Source organism: Chenopodium quinoa, unplaced genomic scaffold (assembly GCF_001683475.1).
Source record: "Chenopodium quinoa cultivar QQ74 unplaced genomic scaffold, ASM168347v1, whole genome shotgun sequence".
Lineage (NCBI taxonomy): Eukaryota > Viridiplantae > Streptophyta > Magnoliopsida > Caryophyllales > Amaranthaceae > Chenopodium > Chenopodium quinoa.
This window is the reverse complement of record NW_018743920.1, coordinates 3,315,585-3,327,578: the sequence shown is the minus strand read 5'-3', so window position 1 is coordinate 3,327,578 and position 11,994 is coordinate 3,315,585. Positions and strand designations below refer to the sequence as shown.

The window sequence follows — 11,994 nt, the reverse complement described above, 5'->3', positions numbered from 1 at the left end:
CCATCAACTCTTCTAAAAGATGATTGTATTTGCGTCATCAACATACCATTAACGAATATAAAGATGTTATCAACAAACCGTTAAACCCCTATAATAATTCACCACAATCCCATAATATATTGAGATAGGTCAATCCTCAAAAATACAAGTAATAAGTTCACATATTGTTGATTACTTTGTACTTGAATTACCTTATCGGCCTATGAGATTATTACCAAGTACGGATTAATACAGATCGAGAGTACTTCGAGCTAGGTGCATTAGTGCAACAAAGGTTTCTAATATAAACTTAGCCTAAAAACCGCGCCCTCCCTTCTTGTTTCCCCCAAATTGAGAGGAATTGAGGATCAAATAAGAATATCGGAGAAAGAAAGACTTGGGGTATATTCATATTTTTCCATAAATTGAACCCACCCCTTCGCTAGGTAATTAATCGTTTGCTTATATTCTTTCATTGCTTACTACTTCCTAATTCAATTAACTTTTTTAATTTTTCAATTTTATGTTGGCAAGCTCAATTAAATTTTCAGTTTTTTTTTGTAATTTGCTCTGTTAATTTCATCCTTCAACTTCTTCATTTGATAATTCTGGACTGATTAGACGGATTAGGGTTTTCAATTTATCATTGTTATTGCAGTTTAAGGAACTCCCAAATTTAGGTCTTTCCATTAATTTGATTTTTTTTTTTTTTTTTTTTTGTTGGGTATCAAAATATTGAAGAAAACTTATCATAGGATAGATGTTTACTGTTTTTCACAAATTCGAGGTCACTGTTAATGGGTTTGAGTGTTTGAGCCCTAAAGTTGAATGTGTTATGAAATTTAGGTGGTTTTTGTAAAATTTTGAAATCAGGTAAAATGCAGATATAAGAAGTGCAAATATAGTGGAAATCTCTTTTTTTTCTTCAAGAATGAAACTAGGAGATGCCTTCTATGGTGTTATTGGAATAATGGAATTAAGTCTGTGTAATCTTTGTGCAATAATCGTGTTCGAATGTGCCTATACGATTGAGGTATTGGATGACGGGTGTTTGAAGGGGTTTTGGACATTTGGTTCCTTTTCCTGGCTTGTGGTTTTTACAATAGCTAAAGGTCATTGCTTCATTTTCATAACTAGATAGGTGAAGTTGATTCCTGTTATGAATCTTGCCTGCATTGTCCTTAAAGATCTTGCCTCGTATGGCTGGTTCTTGGAAATCTTGGCTATAGTTGACTCTAACAAGTTTGTCAGAAAGAGTGCTTTTTCTGTTTTTCATCTAGTATGTCCTTAAGAGTGTAAGAATAAGGAATTCGTTCTTTTGTGTCATTACTGTTGTATACAGTATGACTTCAGGAATTAGACTGTGATGTATGTGAACATGGGTGAAGATGAAAATTATGTCATCTATAAAGCTAAATGGAGTGGAAAATCGTTGTTAATCTCATAAGTTTGCTGATGTGATGCAATGTTTTATCATAATCTTGTCCTTGACACAATCAACATGAATGCTTTCAAGAAAAAGCACAGCTTAATTTACTTTTGTAATGTGTATGTTGGAATTTGATATTTGGCTGTCCTGCTTCCAGGTAAGATGTCAGCATATGACAATGTTATTGTTGGTAAGCTGAAACTAAAAGGAAAAGCCTTGGATGTGAAGACTGGCGGCATAAAGAAGAAGAAGAAACAAAAGAAACTTTATGATGAAGTTTCAGAAACAAAAGAAGATGAGAAGATAGAAACAAAAGAAGGTGAGAAAATAGATGGTTAATTAGCATTGTAATTATTGAGCTTATTGCTCTTTTTTCTTAGTTGTTTGACACCTTAAAATATGCAAATCGTGTCTTGTATGGTTAAAGTCGTAGGTCTTTACAGTTTCTTCAGTCCGGAGCTGTATAATATCCTTTTGTGCCATGATTTGATCTTGGTTTCTTGTGTTACATATAGTCTATCAATTTTTACAGCTACATGGTCTTCATGGTTTGCAACATTTACGTGCCTTTGTTTTTACAAAATTTCCAGTTTCTATCATGCTGAAATAACAGCAGCCACATACATTTTTTGCTTGGCTGGTTCTCTGTCTGGTTGAACATAGAAGAAGACGTTTTATGTTTTTTTTCCTGAATATTTCATTCATCCTATTATCCTTTTCGAATTTTTGCTTGTTAAGTGCTGCCTGACTGTATTCTTATCCAAGTCTGACATATATCAGTGATACCACAATTGGCACTAATACCCTGAAGTGAGTGAGAGTTGTCTTTCCAACAATTGTCCTAATTCTAGAGGCATAATATTATATCTTGGCCATAGTGCCGTGAACTATTGTAAAGGCTTTGAGCTTACCGCGATGGTGATATATTGCCGTGGCAGCCCAAACCATTGGCAATGTCTGTGGAAGGGACTTTGAAAGGCATGAACATTATCATTACTGTGAACACATCCTATAGGGTGCTGTAGGAAATCTAACTGTCGAGTAACTTAGTTTCAATTCAGGTAAACAGCTATTGCAACTGAATTATGATAAGATTGGGATCATTTAACTTGTTTTCATGGCCTCTCTTTGGCAGTGGCTTTTGCACTGGGATGCCATTTGCATTGTATTACAGCTTGTTGTACCGTGCCTTGAGATTTATAGACTATTTTGATTTCTCTATTTCTTTTTTGATAATTGTTTGATTAGCTAGGAAAATCTAATTGAGTGCGAGACAAATAAACTTCCTCTTGTCGTTAAAGATACCAAGTTAGGCCTTCATTATTTTTGCATCACAAAGTCACTTTCCTGAGATTATTTCTTTTGTTACAACATTTGGCAAATAATATGTTCAGTCTCCTTTCCTTCCCTTTAAGGTTGACAGAGTAATGAAGTTATTCAGTCTTCTGTGTAGTACTTATGGAGTTATGGGCTAGTGCTTTACTGATATAGGAATTAGAAAATCTATTGATTTCTTCACCTCCTTATTTTGGCTTCTGGTGTAGGTGCAAATGCAGAATCTGCTCTTACCAATGTAGAGGAGAACAACAATAATGAATCAGACAAGTCAACGGGAAAAGGGAAGGCCCCAAACTTTGCTGATCATCTGACGCCAGCTGAAAAACGATACATAGAGCAGAGAGAGCAGCTTGATGTCCAGAAGTATTCAAAAATGTCAAAGAATTCCCATCGTGACCGTCTAGATGACTTCAATCAGTATCTAGCCAACTTGAGTGAGCATTATGACATTCCAAAAGTTGGACCTGGCTAAGTATCTTGTTTATTTCACGCTTCAAAACAGTTCATTATCAGACTCTTTGTACATTGGGCAGTAAATCGTTTCTAGGTTTCTGGTTGCTAGGTATTGCGTTTTAAAAAAATTCTTTCAAGTATTTGTATTTACAATATTCCTGTAATAAGAGCTTGTAACCTTGTGCAATATCTTATCTTAATTTTACTTGCTTCAGACTATTATTACTGTCCAGCTGACCAGAACTCCTGCAATCACTCAATTCTGAATGACAAATTTCATTCAAGTTAACATTTTTTTTATGATGGCTTTCAATAGATGTGCTACCATGACAGTCGAAGATTTTATGCGGTACAAATTATTATCTTGGGATTTGCCTCATTTCTTTAATGGTAAATTTTTTGTTTTATTTATTTATTTATTTATTTTTCCGAACAGCTTATGTGCATAACGTATACGAAGTACTTCGAATGAAGTGCGGAGTATATGTTTCCCCTCACACAACTTATATTTGTGAAAGTTATTGATGGTTTGATTGGAAACTTATTTTCCTTCAAACAATTTATGGCCTGCATTGAACTTAGGATAATTATCTGAATTTTTTTAATATTTGATATGGTCTGATTTGATCTTATTTTCTGTTTGAGTGCATTATACTCTAATACCCAATATATAAGAAAAACCATTATCAAACGAAGTTTTGTTAATTCATCTTTATTTGTATTTTCCAAATATCTATTATTGATGATTTTTTTTATTATGAAAATTCATATATTTTGCAATTATAATAAGATTTGGTCTAGTCTCGTAATTTGATTTTAATGAAAATAAGTGCAGAGTAGAAAATTCATAAAATAAGAGAAAGATAGCATAACTTTAAATTGACTAGCAAAACACACGAGTTGTGAGTTGGGACTTGGGAGGTGGACAAGTGATGTATTATTTATAGTAGATAAGTGACAAAAATTTCTTGCATAACAAGGCTTTTTCATCTGAAATGGCTCAATTTTTTGTTTATAACAATAATAATAATAATAATTAAAGTTATTTGGAACCGTTGGAATTTAAAATTAGCCTTGTCTTGACATTGCCTTAAGATAAGGCATCCAACATCATCCACACCACCAACACAAACCACTCATGGCTTCTTTCCTAGGCCATAACTCTTTGCATACATTCCTTAGACCTTCAAACATCCCATGCTTCCAAAATCCGAAAACCTCGAAATTCGCAGTTACCTTTGCATCACTTCCAGCAAGAGACAGAATCATAGACTTTGGAAAATACAAGGGAAGAATGCTAGGAACCCTGCCATCAACCTACCTAAAATGGGTGTCCAACAATCTTAGAGCAAGGGACTTTGAGGAGTGGGCTAAGCTAGCTGATCAAGTCCTCGAAGACCCGGTGTACAAGGACCGAATCGAATGGGAGTATGCTGAGAGGCTACTCAATGGTGATGTGTTACACACTAATACCAAGTCTGAGGGTGTTGCTGAGCTGCTTGAGATAAGTCAGAGGTTTGGATGGGATAATGATGATAAAGTTGGGTGGAGTAAGGTTGATTATCAGCTTCTTGGGACCTCTAAAGGTAGGAGAATACCAAGGGCAAAGCCGAGGAAAGATGAGGAGGTTATGAACTTGAAGAGAGGTGAAGATGAAGACCGCGAAAGATGGAGAGGAGAAAGAAGTGAGGGTGGCATTAGAGAGGTTGGTGTAAGGGAGAGGAGAGTTGAGAGAAGAGAGAGGTTGAGAATGCAGAGAAGGGTGTCTAATGTGAAGAATAACAGTAGATTTAACAATGTAGATGGGGAAGAGGATGAGGGGAGTGAGTATAGGAAGAGCAATGAGAGTTCTGAACAGAATACAGGGGTTTACAATCCATTTCCTGGAAGAGAAACACTACTAAAAAAAACTCTCAATCGGCGAAGAATTGTTTAGCCAATTCTACTTCAACCTATGGATATTCGTATTATTAGTTTTAAGTAGAGGTGGCACATGGATTGTTCGGTTTCAATTGATTCAGTTTGTCATTTGGGTCGGTTTGGTTTTATCTGGATATGATAGTATTTGAGGCTATCAGTATTAGTCATAAGAATTTGAGTCAGTTTGAATTAGTTCGGTCAAGTCAAATTTAGATAGATATTTTAGATAAGCTATAACTCTTCCAAGATTTTGTTTATCAGTGTATACATCATAATTTCAGCACTCAAAACTAGCTGTTATTGATTATGAAATTTACAGACCAGTGGTCAAATAATAAATAGATAACTGTAGTGTTACAAATTGATTTTGTACAAAGAATACTTTTCTAGTTTTCTGTATGTAAAACATTCCTGCCAGAATTAAGTAACAACATGCGGTGTGCAACTGCTAGCAGGAGGGGCTTATGATCATCTCTGTTCTCCACAAGCTGAGCATCTCTCTAGATTGCTGTCATTGATCAGGGTACAGAGTTTACATGACCAGTTACTGACACTAGGACCATCTTCCCTTCTCGGGCCTCTTGGCATTTGTAATGTTTCAATTGCAGGAGCTGTAGGAGGTGTGTAGCTGCTAGCAGGAGGGCCATATGAATACCTCTGTTCTCCACAAGCTGAACAATTTTCTAGATTGCTGTTGTTGATCAGGGTACAGAATTTACATGACCAGTTACTGATACTCGGATCATCTTTCTTGCTTCTTGGCGTTTGAAATGTTTCTACTACAGGAGCTTCAGGAGGTGTGTAAACGCTAGGAGGACGGACATATGAATACCTTGGTTCTCCACATGCTGAACATTCTTCTAAATTGTTGTTGTTGATCAGCGTACAGAATTTACACGACCAGTTACTAGTACTCGGATCATCTCTCTTGCTTCTTGGCGTTTGGGATGTTTCAAATGCAGGAGCTTCAGGAGGTGTGTAACTGCTAGGAGGGCCATATGACTTCCTTGGTTCTCCACATGCTGAACATTTTGTTAAATTGCTTTTGTTCATCAGGGTACAGAATTTACACGACCAGTTGCTGATACTCGGTTCATCTTTCTTGGTTCTTAGAGTTTGGCATGCTTCACATGCAAGGGCCAGTGGCTGCAAATCAGTCATCAACCATATAAAAGTATGAGCTTTGTAAGGCTAGTGCTTATAAGTAGTCGGAACATCAACAAAAATCATATAAGCTTATAGCACAATTTCATTGCTAATCTTACAAACTAATATAGTGCAGTAATACAAATAGTGCATATGAAACAAGAACACCCACAAATCAAATTCCGATTTTGGTTTAGAGCCTCACTAGATCACTTAAGAAAAACCCCTCTTTAAGACTCTAACTTCACGAAGGTTATTACATCATATCTAACAGTAGATGACAAATCCAGATTAGAATTTAGAGTTTACCTTATTGATCAAAGTACACATAGAGCATTGCCAACTTCCCTGACTTTCTATCTTCCCATGGGGTGGCTGAGATTGCAGACTCGCACGTGGCTGAGCTTGCAGACTTGAAATGGGTCTTTGAGATTTCATTGAGGAAGATGTATTATTACTTGATTCTATTGAGGAGGATGCATAATAACTTGATCCCATTGCGGATGATGCATTATAACCTGATTCCGTGGAGGATGATGCAGTGTTACTTGATCCCACTGAGGAGAATGCATTATTACTTGGTTCCTGGCCATTGGTCCTCAAGGATTGGGTTCCACACCATAAATCATCACGAAGTCTTCTTTCTGAAACCATGGCAGCAGCTTGAACTGGGGTGAGGTCAACCATCATACTATTATTACCACCAATGTTCCTAGGTCCCGATGGCAGCAAAGTTCCATGTTGCGCTCTTCTTTCAGCAGCAGTCCATGCATTTTGACGGAAAAATGGCAAAGGTGGTGGTTGTGAGGACCCACCCATACGTCTTTCAGACAGATCAACTCTTCTCCCAGCGCCCTTAGTTCCTCTCGCCATTGATTCCTCACACTCCTAGAGATATATAACAGAAACATTCAGCGTCAGTCATTTTACGTGGTGGATTGATCATTTTATCAATAGTGAGAAGAAGAGTTCTCATTATTCAACAAATTAAAACCTGTGAATTGTTTGGCGAGAGCCATTGCATATTCTTATCCAGCTAAATGTAGCTGAATCTATTCTTAACAACTAATAACTACAATATTGTTGAATATGCACTATGGAATGACGAAAAAATAGCTTTATATCCTTATCCTGGCAATAATAGATTTCAAAAACACCAAAACAGATCTGAGTGTGTACAAGATTTCTACGTTTATTCTTACCCCATCCAAGGGAATTCCACATAAGTTCAGTCAATGTAAATGCTATAATGGACAACTTTTGCCAAGACTGAACAATGAAGAGGAGAAGTTGATACATAGAATCAAGTATGAATTAAGTAGAAAAGCTCTTCATACAATTAAAATAACAAGCAAATCAACAACAGTTTATTTGCTTGAATTTTAAAAAAAAAAAAAAAAAAAAAAAAAAAAAAAAAAAAAAAAAACCAATGAAACTATTGAAGTCACTAACCTGTCTAAGTTCATCGAAGAGTTTGTAGAAGTCAGCATTATGGGGACCATGTTCGTTGTGGCAAAGTTCATGCAGCATAGTATCAAGCACCTGTTCATCAGAGAAGAAATCCCACTTTCTTTCTGGCCTCCGCAACCGTAGCTTAATCTCTGCACCTCCTCCTATGTTCAATCCCATGTGGGATGGATTAGATGAGCTGTGATTGGTACATTACTAATTTCATCAGAAAGTTGTAAAGCAATTTAAAAGAAGCTAACTAAGTTTAGCTAGAAACTTATGCCTTCATACCTGAATTCAGAAAGGACCTCAACTTTCCATTTATGCTTACGCAGGATTGGCTGCACCTGTTTCACCACATTCTCCAGAATTTTTCGAGCCTCATTTTCACCAGTCATCTTCAGAGGCTTAACTTCCCAGACCTTGCAAAGATCACTGAGGTCCATTGGCATGGCTTTTGTTCAGACAGAGCGATCAAGAATGCAGCTGGTATGTGAGTAAACAAATTTATCAGCATCCAATCATATGACAGTCAAGTCCAAATTGTGAAAAAAATTAAGCATTATTGTTTGGCCTTTCTCTCCTTGAGAAATATAGCAACACAAGAGGTTCAACTTGAGCAATTGATAGAAAATTAGAAATAAAACCAATTAGTCCAAATTCTGAAAAAGGAACATTATTGTTGGCCTTTCTCTCCTTGAGAAATATAGCAACGCAAAAGCTTCAACTTGAGCACCCCGACACCCCCCCCCCCCCCCCGCCCCCCCCCCCCCCCCCCCCCCCCCCCAAAAAAAAAAAAAAAAAAAAAAATCACCCCACACACGCACACACTTCCTCAAAAAACAGCAGAAAGTATTGGACAAAAGAAAAGGATACCAAATGAATGGTATAAGAAACCAGGAACCAAGTCTCCCAAAACACATCCACTTAGGATAGAAAAATTTCATATCTCAAAGCTCTTGAACATTACTCAACTATCTTAAAAATGAAAACAATTAACACTGCCATAACTACAACAGTAAAACTAATACTTCAAGCACAAACTAACCATAACTCAAGCAGCCTTCAATTTAGGTGTTATGAAATCAGTAAGTCGAGCAGGCTGAGACTTGAGAGGGAAGCTTCTTTGAATTATAATAACTAATCACATGATTCAAAGTGCCCACCCACTAGGCCAATACACAATCGACACAACCCTTTTCTCCATAACATTGTGGATAATGTCCCAAGTTCTAGTCATGATATGAAGGTTAAGACTACAGATCAGCCAAATGTAACAATTTCAATGCTGCAACACAAAATGAGGTTCTAAAAAACTCCTAAAATGTTATAACAAACTCATGCTGCAATACGAAGCCAGCAATTCCAAAATCTGTATCGGATTGTATCCATAGCCCGGTGTACCATATGTTACACATTCTGTGTTCTAGGTGAAAAATATCATTTTAATTTGTCTTTCATTGCTGCAACTCCAATATAATTCAAGTATCAAACCAGAAAATCTCAGGATTATAATGCATTGGACAAAATATGAAGAGACAGGATCACCATGAGCGACTCATGGGAATGAAATCCGGCTGGTTCGTGTAGCCAAAGCCATCCTTTTGGGATTAAAGCCAGATATCATTGTAATTGTGATGATAAACTACAAGGGCCTAAGGAGTATACACAACATAAAGCACCCAGAAAAGTCCCACAATATTCACATTTTCCCTACTCGTCCTTGTTCATTATTCTAGTCATTCTCTGTAAAATGAGTTATATCTTCCTCACTTTAATTATTCATTGGGAATAAGTTAATTCTCAATTAAATTATGTTAACTTCAAAACAGGTGCAAATATCATCTCCAAATTTCCAAAACCTCCAATCGAAACCCCAAATCTCAAGTTAATCTCATTCAGACAACATAACAGATTTTTAACAATTAATGATCAACACACAAATCATAATATTTGCACAATACCCAAATAAAAAATCTACAAAATGATCAAAACCAATTCAAATTACAAGCTTCTGAAGAATCAAAATCACAGGTCTTTGATACTAATTTGATGATACTTTCTCTACTAACGATCAAAAGATAAAAACTTTAACATGATGTTTCTAATAATGACATTTTGAAGAGAAAATTGAGGGTATAATTGAGTAAAAAGCAATGAATTCACAGCTGAAAATTTACAAAGTTGAGCACATACCTGAAGCAAAAGCAGAGAGAGAAAGGCCTTTGATTGGAAACACTGGAATTTGAGTTTGGTTGTCCTCTTTTCTCTTATAGCTTAACAAAGAAGAAAATTGAATGATTTTTCTTTGTTTGGTTGCTTTGGAGTTTGGACATACCAATTGAAAAGAAGATTTGGCAGATTGAATTACATAATTAATCCCTCTTTTAATAAGTGTCATTTAGCTTATTGAGGTTTTGATTTAGTCATACAACTATATTAGTTTATTTTTGTCTTTTTATTAATTGGTATTGAGAAGTACTTTACATATGGTCATCTTTATTAAAGTGTATGAATTTTGATTCCATGATTTCTAAATCATTAAGAAACTCCCCTTTAGCAAAATGTCAAGTAACAACACTGCAATATTTTTTAGGTGGATCTTGGTGATTATTAATTTATGATATGGAGGATGTATTTTTTTTTTTTATGTGTATTGAAGTATAAGTGTATAGGCACTGTTTACTTCACCTTAAAAAATAATATTAAAAAAATAATTTCAGTTCAGTAAAAATCAGTTTTAATCAATAAAAATAATTTAAGTTCAGTAAAAATAAATTCAGTAAAAATAATTTCAGTTCAACAAAAATAATTTCAATTCAGCAATAATAATTTCAGCAAAATTAATTTAAGTTCATGTACTTTGATGCTTTTTTTTACTAGGCTTTTTTATGTAAATTATTTTTTCCATATATTGCAAAATATTGTCGTACAAGATTTTTTAATACTTCACATATATTTTTTTATGCATCACTTTTGTCTACACTTTTATCACATATTGTATAGTTATAAAATATAATATCTTTTTTTTTGTCAAGTATAAAATATTATGTCTTATTGATAATATTGTAGTCGGTGATATTTGGTAAATACAAGTACTATATTTTATAAAAGGGTAACAAAATTCATCGTAATAGCATACCTAATCATTTACAATAAATTCAATAAGATATTGAAATATGATGTTTATATATGATTATATATGCATGATCTATACAATACTACCAATATGTCGTTATATTTTTTTTTTTGCTTAAATATCACATGCCTTGATATGATCAATCAATCTACCAATATTTGCTATAATTATTTGTAAATTACATGCAGTTAACCAACGTATACATTGTAAAAAGTTTGTCAAACCAAAAATTTTATTAACAATATTTTTTTCATGCATGTCATAAATTGTGCTAAAGTCTTTGGGTTTGAGATCGTTAACTCCAACTCGCTGCTTTCGAAACTATTTTAATGATCAACTATATATTTTAATAGTCTCTCTCTCTCTCTCTCTCTCTATATATATATATATATATATATATATATATATATAGTGTCAGTGTGTTTGACTTTTATTTAATAAATTGTAGAATGTTTAATTTTATGTTCAACAAATGTAATTAATTATTTGCAAAAAACAAAAAAAAAATGTAATTAATAATTAAACAAAAATATAAATTTTGTTTAAAAAGGATTGTTTAAGATATTTATTTTATTTTGAAAGTAAATTCCTAAATTGAGTACATATATATGGTTAGCACGCATATTGTGTGTAAGATTTCACAATATTGTACAATTTTTTTTTTGGAAAAATAAAGATCATAAATTATATGTCAAAGTATCTCTATAGTACTCTATAGTGCCTATAAAAATCTCTTTTTCATAGCTCTAGTTCATCCAAGTCGAGCTTGTAGCTTTCAAATCTTCATGGGTTCGAGAACCAAATTCACCAATGACACTACTAAATTTTTTTTTGGAGATTCTTCTCCAACACAAATTAGATGGAAACTCAAAGTTAGATTGGGAAAAATTTGTGCGTAATTTGAATGCGCAAACTGGACAAATTTTTTCTGAGAAATCTCTGCAAAATCATTTTGCAGATTTGAAAGGAAAATATATAGCTTGGTATGAATTGAAGACGGTTGGACGGGTCTTGCTTTTGATGCAGTGACTGGCTGCTCTCTCATCAAACAAGATGATAGGTGGGCTGCATTTGTTAAGGTATTAAACTTTGTTTTTTGTCATCTATTATTCAAATTATGTTAATGATGTAGTAATTTTAG

The 11,994-nt window shown here is 34.4% G+C and overlaps 3 protein-coding genes across 3 annotated transcripts; 2 read left to right on the top strand and 1 right to left on the bottom strand.

Moving 5' to 3' along the window:
- Positions 1 to 243: 243 nt before the first annotated feature.
- On the top strand, positions 244 to 3,498 carry LOC110687959 (protein FAM32A-like). The gene is made up of 3 exons (XM_021864613.1): positions 244 to 425; positions 1,566 to 1,727; positions 2,953 to 3,498. The coding sequence occupies exons 2-3, from the start codon at positions 1,571 to 1,573 to the stop codon at positions 3,216 to 3,218; spliced, it is 423 nt and encodes a 140-aa protein (XP_021720305.1). The 5' UTR covers positions 244 to 425; positions 1,566 to 1,570; the 3' UTR covers positions 3,219 to 3,498.
- A 698-nt stretch (positions 3,499 to 4,196) lies between these two features.
- On the top strand, positions 4,197 to 5,164 carry LOC110687957. The gene has a single exon (XM_021864611.1). It carries the CDS (start codon positions 4,338 to 4,340, stop codon positions 5,133 to 5,135), a length of 798 nt encoding a protein of 265 aa, XP_021720303.1. The 5' UTR covers positions 4,197 to 4,337; the 3' UTR covers positions 5,136 to 5,164.
- Positions 5,165 to 5,333: 169 nt separating this feature from the next.
- LOC110687956 (nuclear pore complex protein Nup153-like) lies at positions 5,334 to 10,111 on the bottom strand. The gene is made up of 5 exons (XM_021864610.1): positions 9,911 to 10,111; positions 8,006 to 8,200; positions 7,718 to 7,913; positions 6,575 to 7,153; positions 5,334 to 6,265 (listed from the first exon to the last, which is right to left on the bottom strand). The coding sequence occupies exons 2-5, from the start codon at positions 8,164 to 8,166 to the stop codon at positions 5,588 to 5,590; spliced, it is 1,614 nt and encodes a 537-aa protein (XP_021720302.1). The 5' UTR covers positions 8,167 to 8,200; positions 9,911 to 10,111; the 3' UTR covers positions 5,334 to 5,587.
- Between the last annotated feature and the right edge of the window lie 1,883 nt (positions 10,112 to 11,994).

Excerpts from the sequence above, each read along its gene's own strand:
- LOC110687957 (XM_021864611.1), top strand. The coding sequence starts at position 4,338 with ATGGCTTCTTTCCTAGGCCATAACTCTTTGCATACATTCCTTAGACCT.
- LOC110687956 (XM_021864610.1), bottom strand. The coding sequence starts at position 8,166 with ATGCCAATGGACCTCAGTGATCTTTGCAAGGTCTGGGAAGTTAAGCCT. Across the intron at positions 7,154-7,717 it reads TCTTCGATGAACTTAGACAG|GAGTGTGAGGAATCAATGGC; the intron begins GTTAGTGACTTC and ends ATATATCTCTAG. Across the intron at positions 6,266-6,574 it reads TGTGTACTTTGATCAATAAG|CCACTGGCCCTTGCATGTGA; the intron begins GTAAACTCTAAA and ends ACTGATTTGCAG.
- LOC110687959 (XM_021864613.1), top strand. The coding sequence starts at position 1,571 with ATGTCAGCATATGACAATGTTATTGTTGGTAAGCTGAAACTAAAAGGA. Across the intron at positions 1,728-2,952 it reads GAAGATAGAAACAAAAGAAG|GTGCAAATGCAGAATCTGCT; the intron begins GTGAGAAAATAG and ends CTTCTGGTGTAG.